Source organism: Chionomys nivalis, chromosome 12 (genome assembly GCF_950005125.1).
Source record: "Chionomys nivalis chromosome 12, mChiNiv1.1, whole genome shotgun sequence".
Taxonomy (NCBI): Eukaryota; Metazoa; Chordata; class Mammalia; order Rodentia; family Cricetidae; genus Chionomys; species Chionomys nivalis.
Window position 1 is genome coordinate 17,506,591 of NC_080097.1, and position 13,375 is coordinate 17,519,965.

Sequence of the window (13,375 nt, forward strand, 5' to 3'; positions counted from 1 at the left end):
CTGGTTCCCTGGATAAACAGCACACATCCTTAACTACTAAGCCAGTCCCTCAACTCCTAATTTTTAAGCATGAATTTAAAATAGTCATTATTATCATACTGTTACTATATTTATTATCATTTCTTTACATTTTAAAATAACCTATGTTCTCCTTTTCACTATTTATTTAGTAAGTGTCTCACTGGTGGGCACAGAGTAGTTATTAAACATATCAGAATGAATAATCAGAACAACTTTTGTTTGTCTTGATAATCCAGTGTCCCTTAGTCTGGGTAACAGGATGCTATTAACGTGCATATGCCGATGGTTATTGTGGGGGATGAGGTAATAAGAGGTGGGAAGTCTGTATGTGACAAACATACCATAGTGTTCTCTCTGCTTACATTTCTGCTTTCCACAACAGGATTAATATTTTCATTCACATACAGTTACAAATTCTTATCTAAGTCAGTCTTTGTTAGCTGTCTTTACAGGCAATTGCAAAAAATTTATGAGTTCTATCTTCGTTTATTTCTCATTCTGATATTCCAGCAGACATATGGCTCAGAGTATTCAGTTATTTGAATTAATAGAACTTTCTTTGTTTGCTAATGGCTTTATAGACACTTAGCAAACATTCATAAAATAACATTTACTGATAGAGTCGACCTCAATTTAGGAAAGTCTCTCTTTCTCTCCCCCCCCCCCACACACACTATATTTGCTAGTAGTTTCCCTTTTCTTTGGAAAAAGGCACATATGAGTTTTAAGCATTTTTCCATAAAATAATTTTTAAAAATAAAAATGGATTAAATAAAACTAAAGAAAGTTCACTCAGCAAGAAAGATTGATGAAAAATTGCAAAGGAAAAAATATATATCTAATCCCAATCTGGCCAAAGGAAACCCAAAATGTTCAGAGAATGGGATTGGCATAGCCGGGCGGTGGTGGCGCACGCCTTTAATCCCAGCACTCGGGAGGCAGAGGCAGGCGGATCTCTGGGAGTTCGAGACCAGCCTGGTCTACAAGAGCTAGTTCCAGGACAGGTTCCAAAACCACAGAGAAACCCTGTCTCGAAAAACCAAAAAAAAAAAAAAAAAAAAAAAAAAATATATATATATATATATATATATTTTTTTTTTCCTATAAAAGTCTTAAGGAAGGGTCAGCACACTAAGCAATGTACTGGTGATCTACAGGATTTTGTTATGATGAAAATGCAGGGTGCTTTGCTCAAGTCTTTAAATTTTTATGTCAATTTTTAAATTATCTGCAGACAGTCATATTTAAAACGTAATAGGTCATTGCTATGACACTCTAGAATCAATTAAGGTGTGTGTGTGTTGTGAGTTGAATTGTGTCTTGATATACTGGCACATTGAAGTCTTAATTCTCTAAGCTCATAATATGAAATCTGGGTGAGGAAAATGCAGGTGTCTTTATGAATAATGAGATTATTGTGCTGTAGGATGGACTCCTAATCTCTTTACTTCTTCCAGAAAATACTGAAATCGACTCCAACATGGTGGGGACACCAGATGCGAACAACAGCAAAGCCCTAGCACACAGTGTATTGGCAGTATATCAGCAGAAGCTGGGGCAGAGGCACGGAGAGATGTTTCTATCTTAGGCTCCAGAAAGAATCAAACTTATGGGCACCTTGCTTCGGAGCTTCTGGCCTCCACACTTACACATGAGTTCTGTCATTTAAGTCACCAAGTTTCTGCTTGTTAAAGTTGTTAAAATTTTCCTTGAAAACTAATATAATGTTACCTACTCCATGTCTGAGAATCTGTTTAAGATGAATAACCCTTGCCATAAGCTATAGAAAAAGAAAAAGAAAGTTCTTGGAAAAAATTCAGTATTGCATCATTAAAGTAAAATATTGTAAATTTAAAAATATATATATTTGGGGCAATGTTGGCTGACACAGGCGAAAACCTATTTTGTAATGTTAAGTTTTAAAGGATAGATACCCACTTTTGGTTAAGAAGGAGAAAGCACACAGTCTGAAGTTACTTCCATGCTATACAAGCTGAGATACACAAAGCAATGATGGCCAATGCAGGACAGGCAGCAATGCAGAGTAGAGATCTTTGACGACTGGGGGTCAAGGAGGCAAATTGAAGTTTCTCCAACTTGCTGCCTGGAGAAAGTTTCAGGGTTTGGCCAAGGAAAAGAATTTCAAGCAGAACCTGGATGTTTTCCTAGGCTGAGGAAACTAAGCAGGGAGTTCCCAGAAGTCAAGGCAGAGTTCACAGAACAGGATGCCATGAAAGAGAAGCCACGCTAGAGTTAATTCTGGGGAAATTTTAGCTGGCTTCGCTCAGTATTCAGTTTGGTTCTGTTTAACACTTTCTCTGAGTGAAAGGATTCTCTGAAAGGACTGAGAGATAGAATGACGATACAATGGGTAAGATCAGGATGACTGACAGTTCCCAGAACGATTTGAGACATTTACTATCTATGGGCCCTCAGCTCCAGTAATAAGAGAAATCCTGCCTTAGTAATGGGAAAAAATAAACAGAATAAATGCTGCACCAGACTAAGATGGGATCAAAAGGTGTTCAAGTGTTGTTTCAATTACAAAAACAAAGCACCCAGCAAGAATTAAACCACAATGTCTGGTATCTCATCATAAGTTAACAGGCATGCAAATGAACAGAAACTGTCACTTTCTGACTGCAAATGACTCCGCAGGGATACAGATCACAGAAGCAGCAAGTAAAGACATTAAGACAGTTACACTTAGGCATCCAGAAAGCTCAACCAAAAACTAAACTTCTAGAGACATGTGAAAATGGAATCATGTAGATGGTAAGTCTCTGGTGAATCACTAGAACGGACTACTTGAAATGATAAGATCCACCTGAATTCAGGAGAACAGTTCCCCAGGCTGATGTGCCATACTAAATTAAAAGGACAATGTTATCTGAGCTCTTTTTCTCCATCTTACATTGCTTTCTGATGGTGGATACAGAGCAAACAGTCTCTTTAAACTCCTGCTGTCGCCATGACACCCCACCATGATGGATTACACCCCCAAACTGTTATCTAAAGTTTGAGCTTATATTGTTTTTCGAATATGTTATCTTAGAAACAGGTAAGGTAACTAATACAACATGGAAGATAATTATGCAAATATGAACTAACTCAAACTTCAGATATATGATGCATAGCATTAAAAATTCTTGCTAAGATAAATAACAGATTTATTGCAATAAAAATTATAGAGTAAAACACTAGTGAACTTAAAACTGAGAAGCCATAAATATTAAATCATGAAGAAAAATATTATGAAGAACAAAGTACACTAAAAGTCATCTTTTCAATATATCATCTTTTAAAACATTTTGAACTTTATATTTTCAAGAGAAAACTAGAAATAGTTGACACTTTTAATTATATAAAAATGATATTCATATTTATATCTAACCAAGAATTTGTGTAAAAGAATTTTGTTTCTTTTAACAAATTATTTTAAAAGAATGTGTGTACTTTTTATGTTTACAAAGAAAAGTAAAGACACATTTTTATTGATAAAATGGGCAAAGTTTCATTGTAAACTTGCTTTTCCCTTAAGTTTAAAGTATAGCTAACTTTTCTATCAGCTGTTAAACAAACTGTCCTTCCTTTTTTATTCTTCTCGTGTTTTATAATAGAAAATCAATAGCAATGTTGTTATCCAAGAGTAAGACCCCTGCAAAGTCAAACACTCACAGAATGCTGAAACTATACATTTCTGTGAGGCACAAAGAAACAGAAACTCCAGACATGGGCAGACTCAAGACAATAACTCAACAGGCTTAAGATCATTCCTGATCCAATTAGGGAGGGAAAATGCTCTTCTGTGGGCCTAGAAGAACTTTAAAATGTCTATGTTCTTCCTGTGAAGGTAGATTGACAAGGAGAAAAAAATGTTAAAGTAATTATGTAGATGGATATTATAAGGAAATGGATCCACTTAAACCAAACACAACCATAAAAACATACAAAAACAGTAGAAGAGAAGTTAATTGAGGGAATAACTGTGGTTGGAGGTGGGAAGACATTGTCAAATGGTACTTCTTTTTTTTTTTTTTTTTTTTTTTGGTGATTGATAGGTATATTAAACCTGCATGAGCAATACAAAAGCAAGAAACAAACAGATGGTGAATCCCCCCCCCCAACACACAAAGTTTTTCGGTTCTCTTGTACATGGATAAATGGTAGAAAAGTTCGGTCACTGTTTGAATCTTGACTATACCTGCTGAAACTGATCTGTCAAACCTAAACTAGCTCACTGTAATTATGTATGAAAACAAGTTATTCCAGATTCTTACAGCACTTGTGCAAATGTTATTCACACGTGAACTGCCTTCTCATTCTCCGTATGTGTATTTAACTTCCAGTTTCTGGGGTCTAAGGTTGAAGCATGCCATATTCTTTGGGGTTTTATGTGCACAGCCACCACACAGACAGTCAAACAGCACTGGTGGTATTTAAATCTGTAATGCGATACAGGCAGAGTAAACTAAGGCAGCTGTGAAGCCTGAATAAAACTCAGGCCAGGAGAGGGCAAAACAGCCAACTTCCTGATGGCGTGTCTCACTGGCATGAACAAACATGTGTTTTCCCTCCAATAATCTCGTCAGTGGCTTGCATGTCGCTGCACCAGTAACATATGTAGGTCTTTGTAACAAAACCACATCTGCCTGGAAGACACAACACAGCATGCTTTCAGGATCACTGGTTGCTCTTCCTTTTTCTTGGTCTTTTTGTGCCAGAGCGTGCAGGTGTTGGAGTCTTTAATGAGTCTTGTGCCTCTTCTTTCACTGTGGGCACGGGTTGTTTGAAAATGATTTCATCATCTTTATTGTCATCTATTTTGGTCACTTGTGATTTTCGTCTTTCCAAAAATGTTGGTGTACAAACTGGTGTGGGATCCTGGTTACCCTTGGACTCCTGAGTGCCCTGTGAAGCCCCTTTCTTTGGATTAGGTAAGACCAATGAAGGGAAACTATAATCGATTCCCTTCTTAGCTAGCTTCTTCCGGAGTAACTTTTCCTTCTTCCTGAACCGATATTCCATCTTCAACAGTTGCGAGTGCCCCCGTTTCTGATTATAGCGATTCACTGCCGGGAATAATGGCTGATGAAAGGGAACGTTCCACTCTTTGAAAAGGTCCTCGTGGACTTTCTCTGGTGGCATAAATTTACACGATAGAAGTCTTGCACCAAAAAGGTAGTTGTCCATTGTTTCTGCAGCTATCCTGGCAACATCCGCAGACTCAAACTCCACAAAACCATACCCTCTGCTGTTTCCAGTCCGTTTACTTCTGGACAATCTGAATCTGCTAATAGTGCCAAACTGGGTAAAGTAATCATAGAGGTGACTTTCAGAAAATATTGCTGGCAGGTGGCCCACAAAGATCACTCCAGGATTAAGACTTTTTTCTTCCTTCTTTTGCTTTTTCGCGAGCTGTTTGGCTTGTGTCAGAACCTTCTGAAACTTCTCGTCTTCCTGCGGGTTCAGCGCTAGACTCGGCTGTGCGGGAGCCATGTTGAAGCGTCAAATGGTACTTCTTTCCTTTGGCCACAGAAGTACATATTGTAACATGGGAGCCTGCTTGTCACCCCGGCTGCCTGGCTAGCTTAGCCCCGAATAATCACACAGAAAGTCTGCATTAATTATAAACTGATTGGCCCATTAGCTCAGGCTTCTTATTAGCTCTTGTAGCTTATAGTAACCCATTATTCTGATCTATGTTAGCCTCATGGCTCAGTACCTTTTTCAGCAGAACAAATTACATCCTGCTTCTTCTGTGATCTGGGTAGGACTGCCAAGGGAGCTTCCTGCTTCCCAGAATTCTCCTATTCTGTTTCCCCACTTCTACTTCTTGTCTAGTTGTCCCAACTATACATCCTGCCTTGCTAATGGCCAACCAGCACTTATTTAAAACATAATTGACAGAATATAGAATTGTCCTACACCAACATATGGAACCCAGCTAGTCAATGTTTGTAGGTTAGTTTCAACAAGTTTCTATGAACAGGCCTATCTTAAAGGAAGAATGAATAAGCCCCAATACATCTGTATATTTTCATTAACATTGATTTTGGCTCCTATAGTCTATGTGTGGATTTTTAGGAAAGTGCTTATCAAATGGTTATGCTAATTAAAAATATATACAGAGTGTCCACTGTCAAGATACATTTTCTCTAAGTTTTATTAAATGGCTTCAATTACTCTACATAAACTGAATCCCAGAGGCTCCACTCTAGATAGCAAGACAAATAAACACATCATTCAATGTTTGTTTGCCTCTAAGGATCCTGTAATCATTACATTCCTGGAGTCCAAATGATATTCTCCATGAAAAGTTAAAAAAAAATGATGAGCATGTGACATAGAAGGCAAATTGAGTAAAGACATGGAGTCGAGAATTTATAATGTGAAATAATCCTTAGATTAGTTAACATAAGCTAGAAGCATTGAAACTGAGGGAAAAACAAAATATGTGCTTCTGATAAGCTTGGAAAACAATGAACTGATTGTTGAATTCAATCAGAAAGATGGTCTGTTCTTTTTTACTCTTCAATGCTAGTGAATCACCCTTGTTCCATGTTAGAATCTTTTGTCTCTGTGCTTCTCTTGTTCTTGAGAACTATTTCATGAGTCTGTCAATGAGGAAGCTTGAGAAAAATGACATTCTGTGTTTTATCAATGTAGACATTTGGATGGAGGTCATGTGACTCATGACTCTAAGAGTTAAAGCAGAACAAGGCATTTAATTAGGTCAAAAGTTACATGTTCATAACATTGGTGGAATTTTTGTTTTGTTTGTTGGGTAAAATATAAGACACTCTTATTAGCAGATAAATATTCTCTTTAGTTAGCCAGTCATGTGGCTAGAGACATAAACAAGAAGATAAATCCAGAAAACCAATCTTAACTCTTGGGAAGTAGTTTTTATCCCTGTAAGACTGACCTTTGAAACACAGTAATGTCAGCCCACTGGTTATTCAGAGATTTTTGTTTCTGTTGCATTATGAAAATTACCCACAAAACAGAATGATTCATTTAAATTATTAAGAGCAGTGAAGATATATTGGTAAACATTTAAATTAATTTGTTCCACTAAAAGCAAAAGCATGAATAAGCTGTGAGTCTCTAGGGTCATTATTTGAGGAATGCTGCTCAGCAACCCTACGAGGACACATGGTGAAGGTATCCTTGTGACATTTGCTGGATTATGTACAAGATCAAGTTGCCAATAGCAACAGCAGCTGTAATGATTGGAAGATCGCTGGCATGAGTAGATGCCTACCATTTGGTGACACCAACCTCTGTTGATATTCTAAGGAAGGATAAGAATGAAGCAAGAACAAGTGGGAGTCACAAAGAATAAATTAGTGCAAAATGAAAAATGTGGAGGAGTCAGAGATCAAATGGTCTAACAGGGAATAGCTTGTAACAGCACTAATACTCAACATTTGCTCAATGTTTGCCTTAGTTAGGGTTTCTCTGTGAAGAGACAACATGACCATGGCAACTCTTATAAGGAAAACATTTAATTGGGGTGGATCCCTTAGAGTTTCAAAGGTTCTGTCCATTATTATAACATGATGTTGGGTACAGGTTCATCAGAATACAATAGGAAGTGGACTATGACAACATCAGTATCTTGAGCATATATGAGACCTCACAGCCCACTTCCACAGTGTCGCACTTTCTCCAACATGATCACACCTACTCCAACAAGGCAATGCCTACTTTTAGTGCCACTCCTTTTGGGGGTAATTTCTTTCAAACCACTGCAATATTCAATGTTCAAATACCAGAATATGTCACTTCAATTATTTCATTAGACAGTGTATAATTTGTTAACAATGTGAACCTCAATAAAAAGAACAATTTTGGTGAAAACACATAGTAGGAAAACTTAAAGACAAACAAAAAAAGGAGGAAATACACACATTTCACTTTAAAAAAAACTGAGGTTTTTTGAATTCTAAGTATGGTCTTCATTAAAATCCACATGACAATATGTATATTTGCATCACACAGTAAACTATAAATTTATTAGTAGTAAGAAATATGTTTCGGTCATTAAAATTTGTCAGGCATACATATGATAATTTCTCCCTACTCTCCCCATATTCTCAGAATTACTTCGGACTTCCTAATCCACTTAATTCATGCTCTTTCTTTCTCACTCAAAACCCCCAGAAAATGAAAATCAAAGCAAACTAAAGAAACCAGTAAGACAAACGATACCAAAACAACACAAAATCACACAAAAACATACACATACACATATTCAAAAGAATGAAAAGAAAAGAAAGGAAGGAAGGAAAGAAAAGAGAAAGGAAGGAGAGAGGAAGGGAGGGAGGGAAGGAAGGAAGTGAGGAAGAAAAGGACAAATAAACCATTAAATCCATTTTCTTTCTTTTTTTTTTTTTAAGATTTATTTGTTTATTATGTACACAGTGTTCAGCCTCCATGTATGCCTGCAGGCCAGAAGAGGGCACCAGATCTCACTACAGATGGTTGTGAGTCACTACGTGGTTGCTGGGAATTGAACTCAGGACCTCTGGAAGAACAGTCTAAGTTCTTAACCTCTGAGCCATCTCTCCAGCCCCTAAATCCATTTTCTGATGGTCAGTTATACCTGGGTGTGGGGGCTGTACTGGAGTGTGGTTACTATACACAGTGACACTCCACTGGAGTAAACTGATTTTTCCTTTTCTAGCAGGTATCCCTCACAAAGAGCCTCTTGGTTAGGAATGGGACTTTGTTTCTACTTTCTCTTCTCAGGGCTGGGATTTTGTTTGGCGTCAACCTATGCAGATCTGCATGTAGTTCATGTGTGTAGCAGTCCTGCTCTGTATAGAAGATGCTGTTTCCTTGGAGATAGTCACCATCCCAAGTTCCTACAGTTTTCCCATCTCCACTTCCTCTTAGATCCCTGAGCCTACAAGTGATGGGCTTGATAAAGACGTCCCATTCAGGACAGAGTGCTCTGAAGTCTGTCACTCTCTACACATTGTTATGGATCTCTGTCTTAATTATCATTTATTGTGAGAAGATGCTTCTCTGATGATGGTTGGGAGAAGCACTAATGCAGGGGTAGAGCAATGTATCATTAGGAGTCATTTTATTTCTATGCTAAATTTGGGTTATTTTACATCCCTCATTGTTTTCTGAAATTATATGGGATGGAGAGACGCCAGCCCACTGAGTCACAAAGAAAGTTTCTCTGAGCACTTGCCCTGAACAGCTAACTGTCAACAGGTGAGAAATACAACAATTTCACAAAAATCTATTTTCTTTAAAATTGCCACAAACTTTGCATTAGTGAATTACAAACAATTGCCACTAGAAAATACAAAGTTTGCTTTCTGTGAGCCTCTGGCTACATCTTTTTATTTATTATTTATTTAATTTATTTATTTATTAAAGATTTCTGCCTCCTCCCCGCCACCACCTCCCATTTCTCTCCCCCTCCCCCAATCAACTCCCCCTCCCTCAGCAGCCCGAAGAGCAGTCAGGGTTCCCTGCCCTGTGGAAAGTCCAAAGACCTCCCACCTCCTTCCAGGTCTAGTGAGGTGAGCATCCAAACAGCCTAGGCTCCCACAAAGCCAGTGCGTGTAGTAGGATCAAAACCCAGTGCCATTGTTCTTGACTTCTCAGCAGTCCTCATTGTCCGCTATGTTCAGTGAGTCCGGTTTTATCTCATGCTTTTTCAGACCCAGTCCAGCTGGCCTTGGTGAGTTCCCGATAGAACATCCCCATTGTCTCAGTGTGTGGGTGCAACCCTCGCGGTCCTGAGTTCCTTGCTCGTGCTCTCTCTCCTTCTGTTCCACATTTGGACCTTGGGATTTCAGTCCCGTGCTCCAATGTGGGTCTCTGTCTCTGTCTCCTTTCATTGCCTGATGAAGGTTAATATCCAGGAGGATGTCTATATCTTTTTCTTTGGGGTCACCTTCTTATTTAGCTTCTCTAGGATCACGAATTATAGGCTCAATGTCCTTTATTTATGACTAGAAACCAATTATGAGTGAGTACATCCCATGTTCCTCTTTTTGGGTCTGACTTACCTCCCTCAGGATAGTGTTTTCTATTTCTGTCCATTTGCATGCAAAATTCAAGAAGTCATTGTTTTTTACTGCTGAGTAGTACTCTAATATGTATATATTCCATACTTTCTTCATCCATTCTTCCATTGAAGGGCATTTAGGTTGTTTCCAGGTTCTGGCTATTACAAACAATGCTGCTATGAACATAGTTGAGCATATACTTTTGTTTTATGATAGGGCTACATCTTAATCGGCTGATCGAGAATGACTGTTTTGTGTATATATTGCTGTTTTAGAACACATTATTTAATGATGCATTAACATTTTTCTCACAACAAAAAGTTGTGTTGCTCATACTTGCATGTATCTTATCTGTTGTGGTCTGAGTTTAAAATGGTCCCCACAAGCTCATGTTTCAAAATCCACACATAGTTCTTTTAAAAATCATTATCCAGTTGCTTTATTCCATATTAGTTCTTTTCTATCTGCAACTTTAACATTTTTCTAAGTAGTTCTATGTGGAAAATTATTTTTTTCTTTTATTCTCTTCCAGAAACTTTTTATTTTTAATCAAGTAAGACAATCTTTCTCTGAAAGTTTCAGCATATTTTATTGAGAATTTGGCTGCATATTCTAACCTTAAACAAGTTAAAAGAAAAATATGACAACACCAATCTTTTCTGGTTAGCAATTTCAATGGCCTCTGACATTTTGCCTAAATAGTCCCAATGCCCTTATTATTTCAAAACATGAACTCATTATCTTATTTTAAAAAATCCTATCTAATGACTGATTTTTGCATATGCTCACTAGCTAAGGTAATGCACATTCTTTACCACCTATGTTAGGTGCAAAATAAGAAGATCCTATGTCATTGATACTTATTCATTTCATCCCAGCACATCTTTTTCATCTATGCACTATAATCTCATTTAGGGTAAGTCATATCTTTTGGTTGAGATATCATCTTGGACTAAATTGATATCTTACGATTCATCTTGTCTTTTCTTACATATTTCCCACTTTCCAGGAAGGAATTTTTTTTGAAAGTGAAAGGGATCACGTCTTCTGCATCTCTGGTTCCCTTCATTATTTCTCTCCAGGGATGGTCTCTTCTCTATTAACTAAGAAGACAGAGGGCTACCAGCTAGTGGGAAAGAGAGGAGAGGCTGGTGCTATCTACTGCATGTCAGTCCCTGGGCTCAGATATTTCTATGCGATGACTAAGTCAGCATTTGTACAATTGTCTCCTCCATGTCACAATAATTTCAGGTAAGAATTTGCCTCTTCGGACAGAAGTTTTTGTGACATTTTTTATAAATTAGTTAATTTATTTTTTAAAACAATCTTTTCTCATTTTACATAACAATCCCAGTCCTACTCCCTCCCCTCGTCCCACTCCCCCAACTTTCCCCATACTCCACCCCTATCCACTCCTTAGAGAGGGTAGGGCTTCCCATGGGGAGTCACCAAAGTCTGGCATACCATTTTGAGGCAGGATCAAGGCCCTCCCTTCTATATTTAGACTGAGCAAGATATCCCTCCAAAAACAATGAACTCCAAAAGACTAGTTCAAGTACTAGTGATAAATCCTGGTCCCACTGCCAGAGGAGGCAAAGACTGCCCCAACCACAAATCTATCATCCACATTCAAAGGGCCTCGTTTGGTCCTATGCACATTCCCCTGCTGTCAATCCTGAGTCAGTGAGCTCCCACTAGCTCAGGTCAGCTGTTTCTATGGCTATCCCCCTCATGATCTTGACCCCTTTGCTCATATTATCGCCCACCCCCTCTCTTCAACTGGTCTTCAGAAACTAGGCCCAGTGCTTAGCTATGAATTTCTACATCTGCTTCCATCAGGGCTGGTTTCGAACTACAGCTTCCATGCTGAAAGATTTTTGGTTTGGGCATGTGTGCTCATATTTTTGTTTTTTACTTTTGTTTTATTTTACTTTGAGGTATATTGCAAGGGTCCAGGGTGGATATGAAGAAATGGGGAGATGAACGGGATCAGAGTGCATGATGTGAAATCTACAAAGAATTAATACAAAAAAGTTTTAAACATTAGATAAAATTTCAAAGATAAATTGTTTGGTTAGATGCCAGGGTGTATTGGGAACAAAATTGTCTCTGTGAATATCATACAGAAGAAGAAAAGAAGCGAGAAAGGAAAAAATAGGGATGAGAGAGGTAGGTACCCCCTTCTCTCTATGACAAGATACAGTGGACTGCAATGCTAAAATAGATATATAGCCAGATTAATCAGAAACTCCGTCTTGTATTTCCTGTACAGTGGTATATCACTTTTTCCACTATAGTTTAGTGTTTTCTTGCCAAATCGATAGTGACTTTATTCTATTGAGATTTGCAAATTCTAATCAATTTCTAAATGATTATGATTATCTCTAGGCCTGGCAAGGCTCATTGCTACTTCCTTACTATAATATGTATACTTTATCCAAAGAATACTGACTGCAACTAATTCGTTGAAAAAAATTATTTTGAGATCATAGTTATTTTTCCTTTTCTCCTTCCAAACCCTCCAGTACACCCCTCCTTTTGCTTTCTTTAAAATTTACTGGTTCTTTTTCCTTAACTCTTACACACATATTTAGTTTTTCAATGTTGTGACATTGATAAACATTGAAAGATACTTTCATGTGACAGCAATGGTGTGCTTTTTCAGAAAACACTATTGATTTGCTTAAAAATAGAAAGTATACTTATATTAACAATAAATTGGTTAAGTAGGTATGCCAGCCATTTTAAAATACTTCAAAAGAAAATATATGAGCAGAATAGTGAATCAGAAGATTACTGGGTAAAATAACAAAATTATTTTTAAGGGTTAGGAGAGATGGCCCCAGTGAGTATAGATCGATAGTACCCAGCATTCAAACACGAGGTCCTGAGCTTCTATCCACATGGAAAGCCAGAAACAGTAGCATGTCTGTAGAGTCAGCTTGTGTGGTGGGATGAGAGCTGAAGACAGAATTCCCAGATGCTTACAGGGCAGCTAGCCTGTTGTGGGCAGTGGTGACAGATGAGACCCTGTCAAACCTCTGTGGGAAAAAGCAAAGACGGCCACTGGAGGCTGTCTCTCTGATGGTAAACACACACAAACTGTGTGGTGCAATTACATAAACTTATGGGAAAGGGAAGAGAAAGAGAAAATAGTTTAAGAATTATTTTTAAAATCAAAGAGCCAGAGGAATGGGGAGTTTGCTGTGAGTCTCTGTCTCCACTGCCTAAACATGAGCTGAACAACAATAGATATGCTAAGGTGAACAGAGTCAGAGTGGCACAGGGAAGCCCACGAGGCCACAATCCTACAA

At 38.0% G+C, this 13,375-nt stretch overlaps 1 protein-coding gene across 1 annotated transcript; it reads right to left on the bottom strand.

Moving 5' to 3' along the window:
- Window positions 1-4,206: 4,206 nt before the first annotated feature.
- LOC130885098 (MKI67 FHA domain-interacting nucleolar phosphoprotein-like) lies at window positions 4,207-5,521 on the bottom strand. Its single transcript, XM_057786508.1, has one exon. The coding sequence runs from the start codon at window positions 5,518-5,520 to the stop codon at window positions 4,705-4,707; it is 816 nt and encodes a 271-aa protein (XP_057642491.1). The 5' UTR covers window position 5,521; the 3' UTR covers window positions 4,207-4,704.
- Between the last annotated feature and the right edge of the window lie 7,854 nt (window positions 5,522-13,375).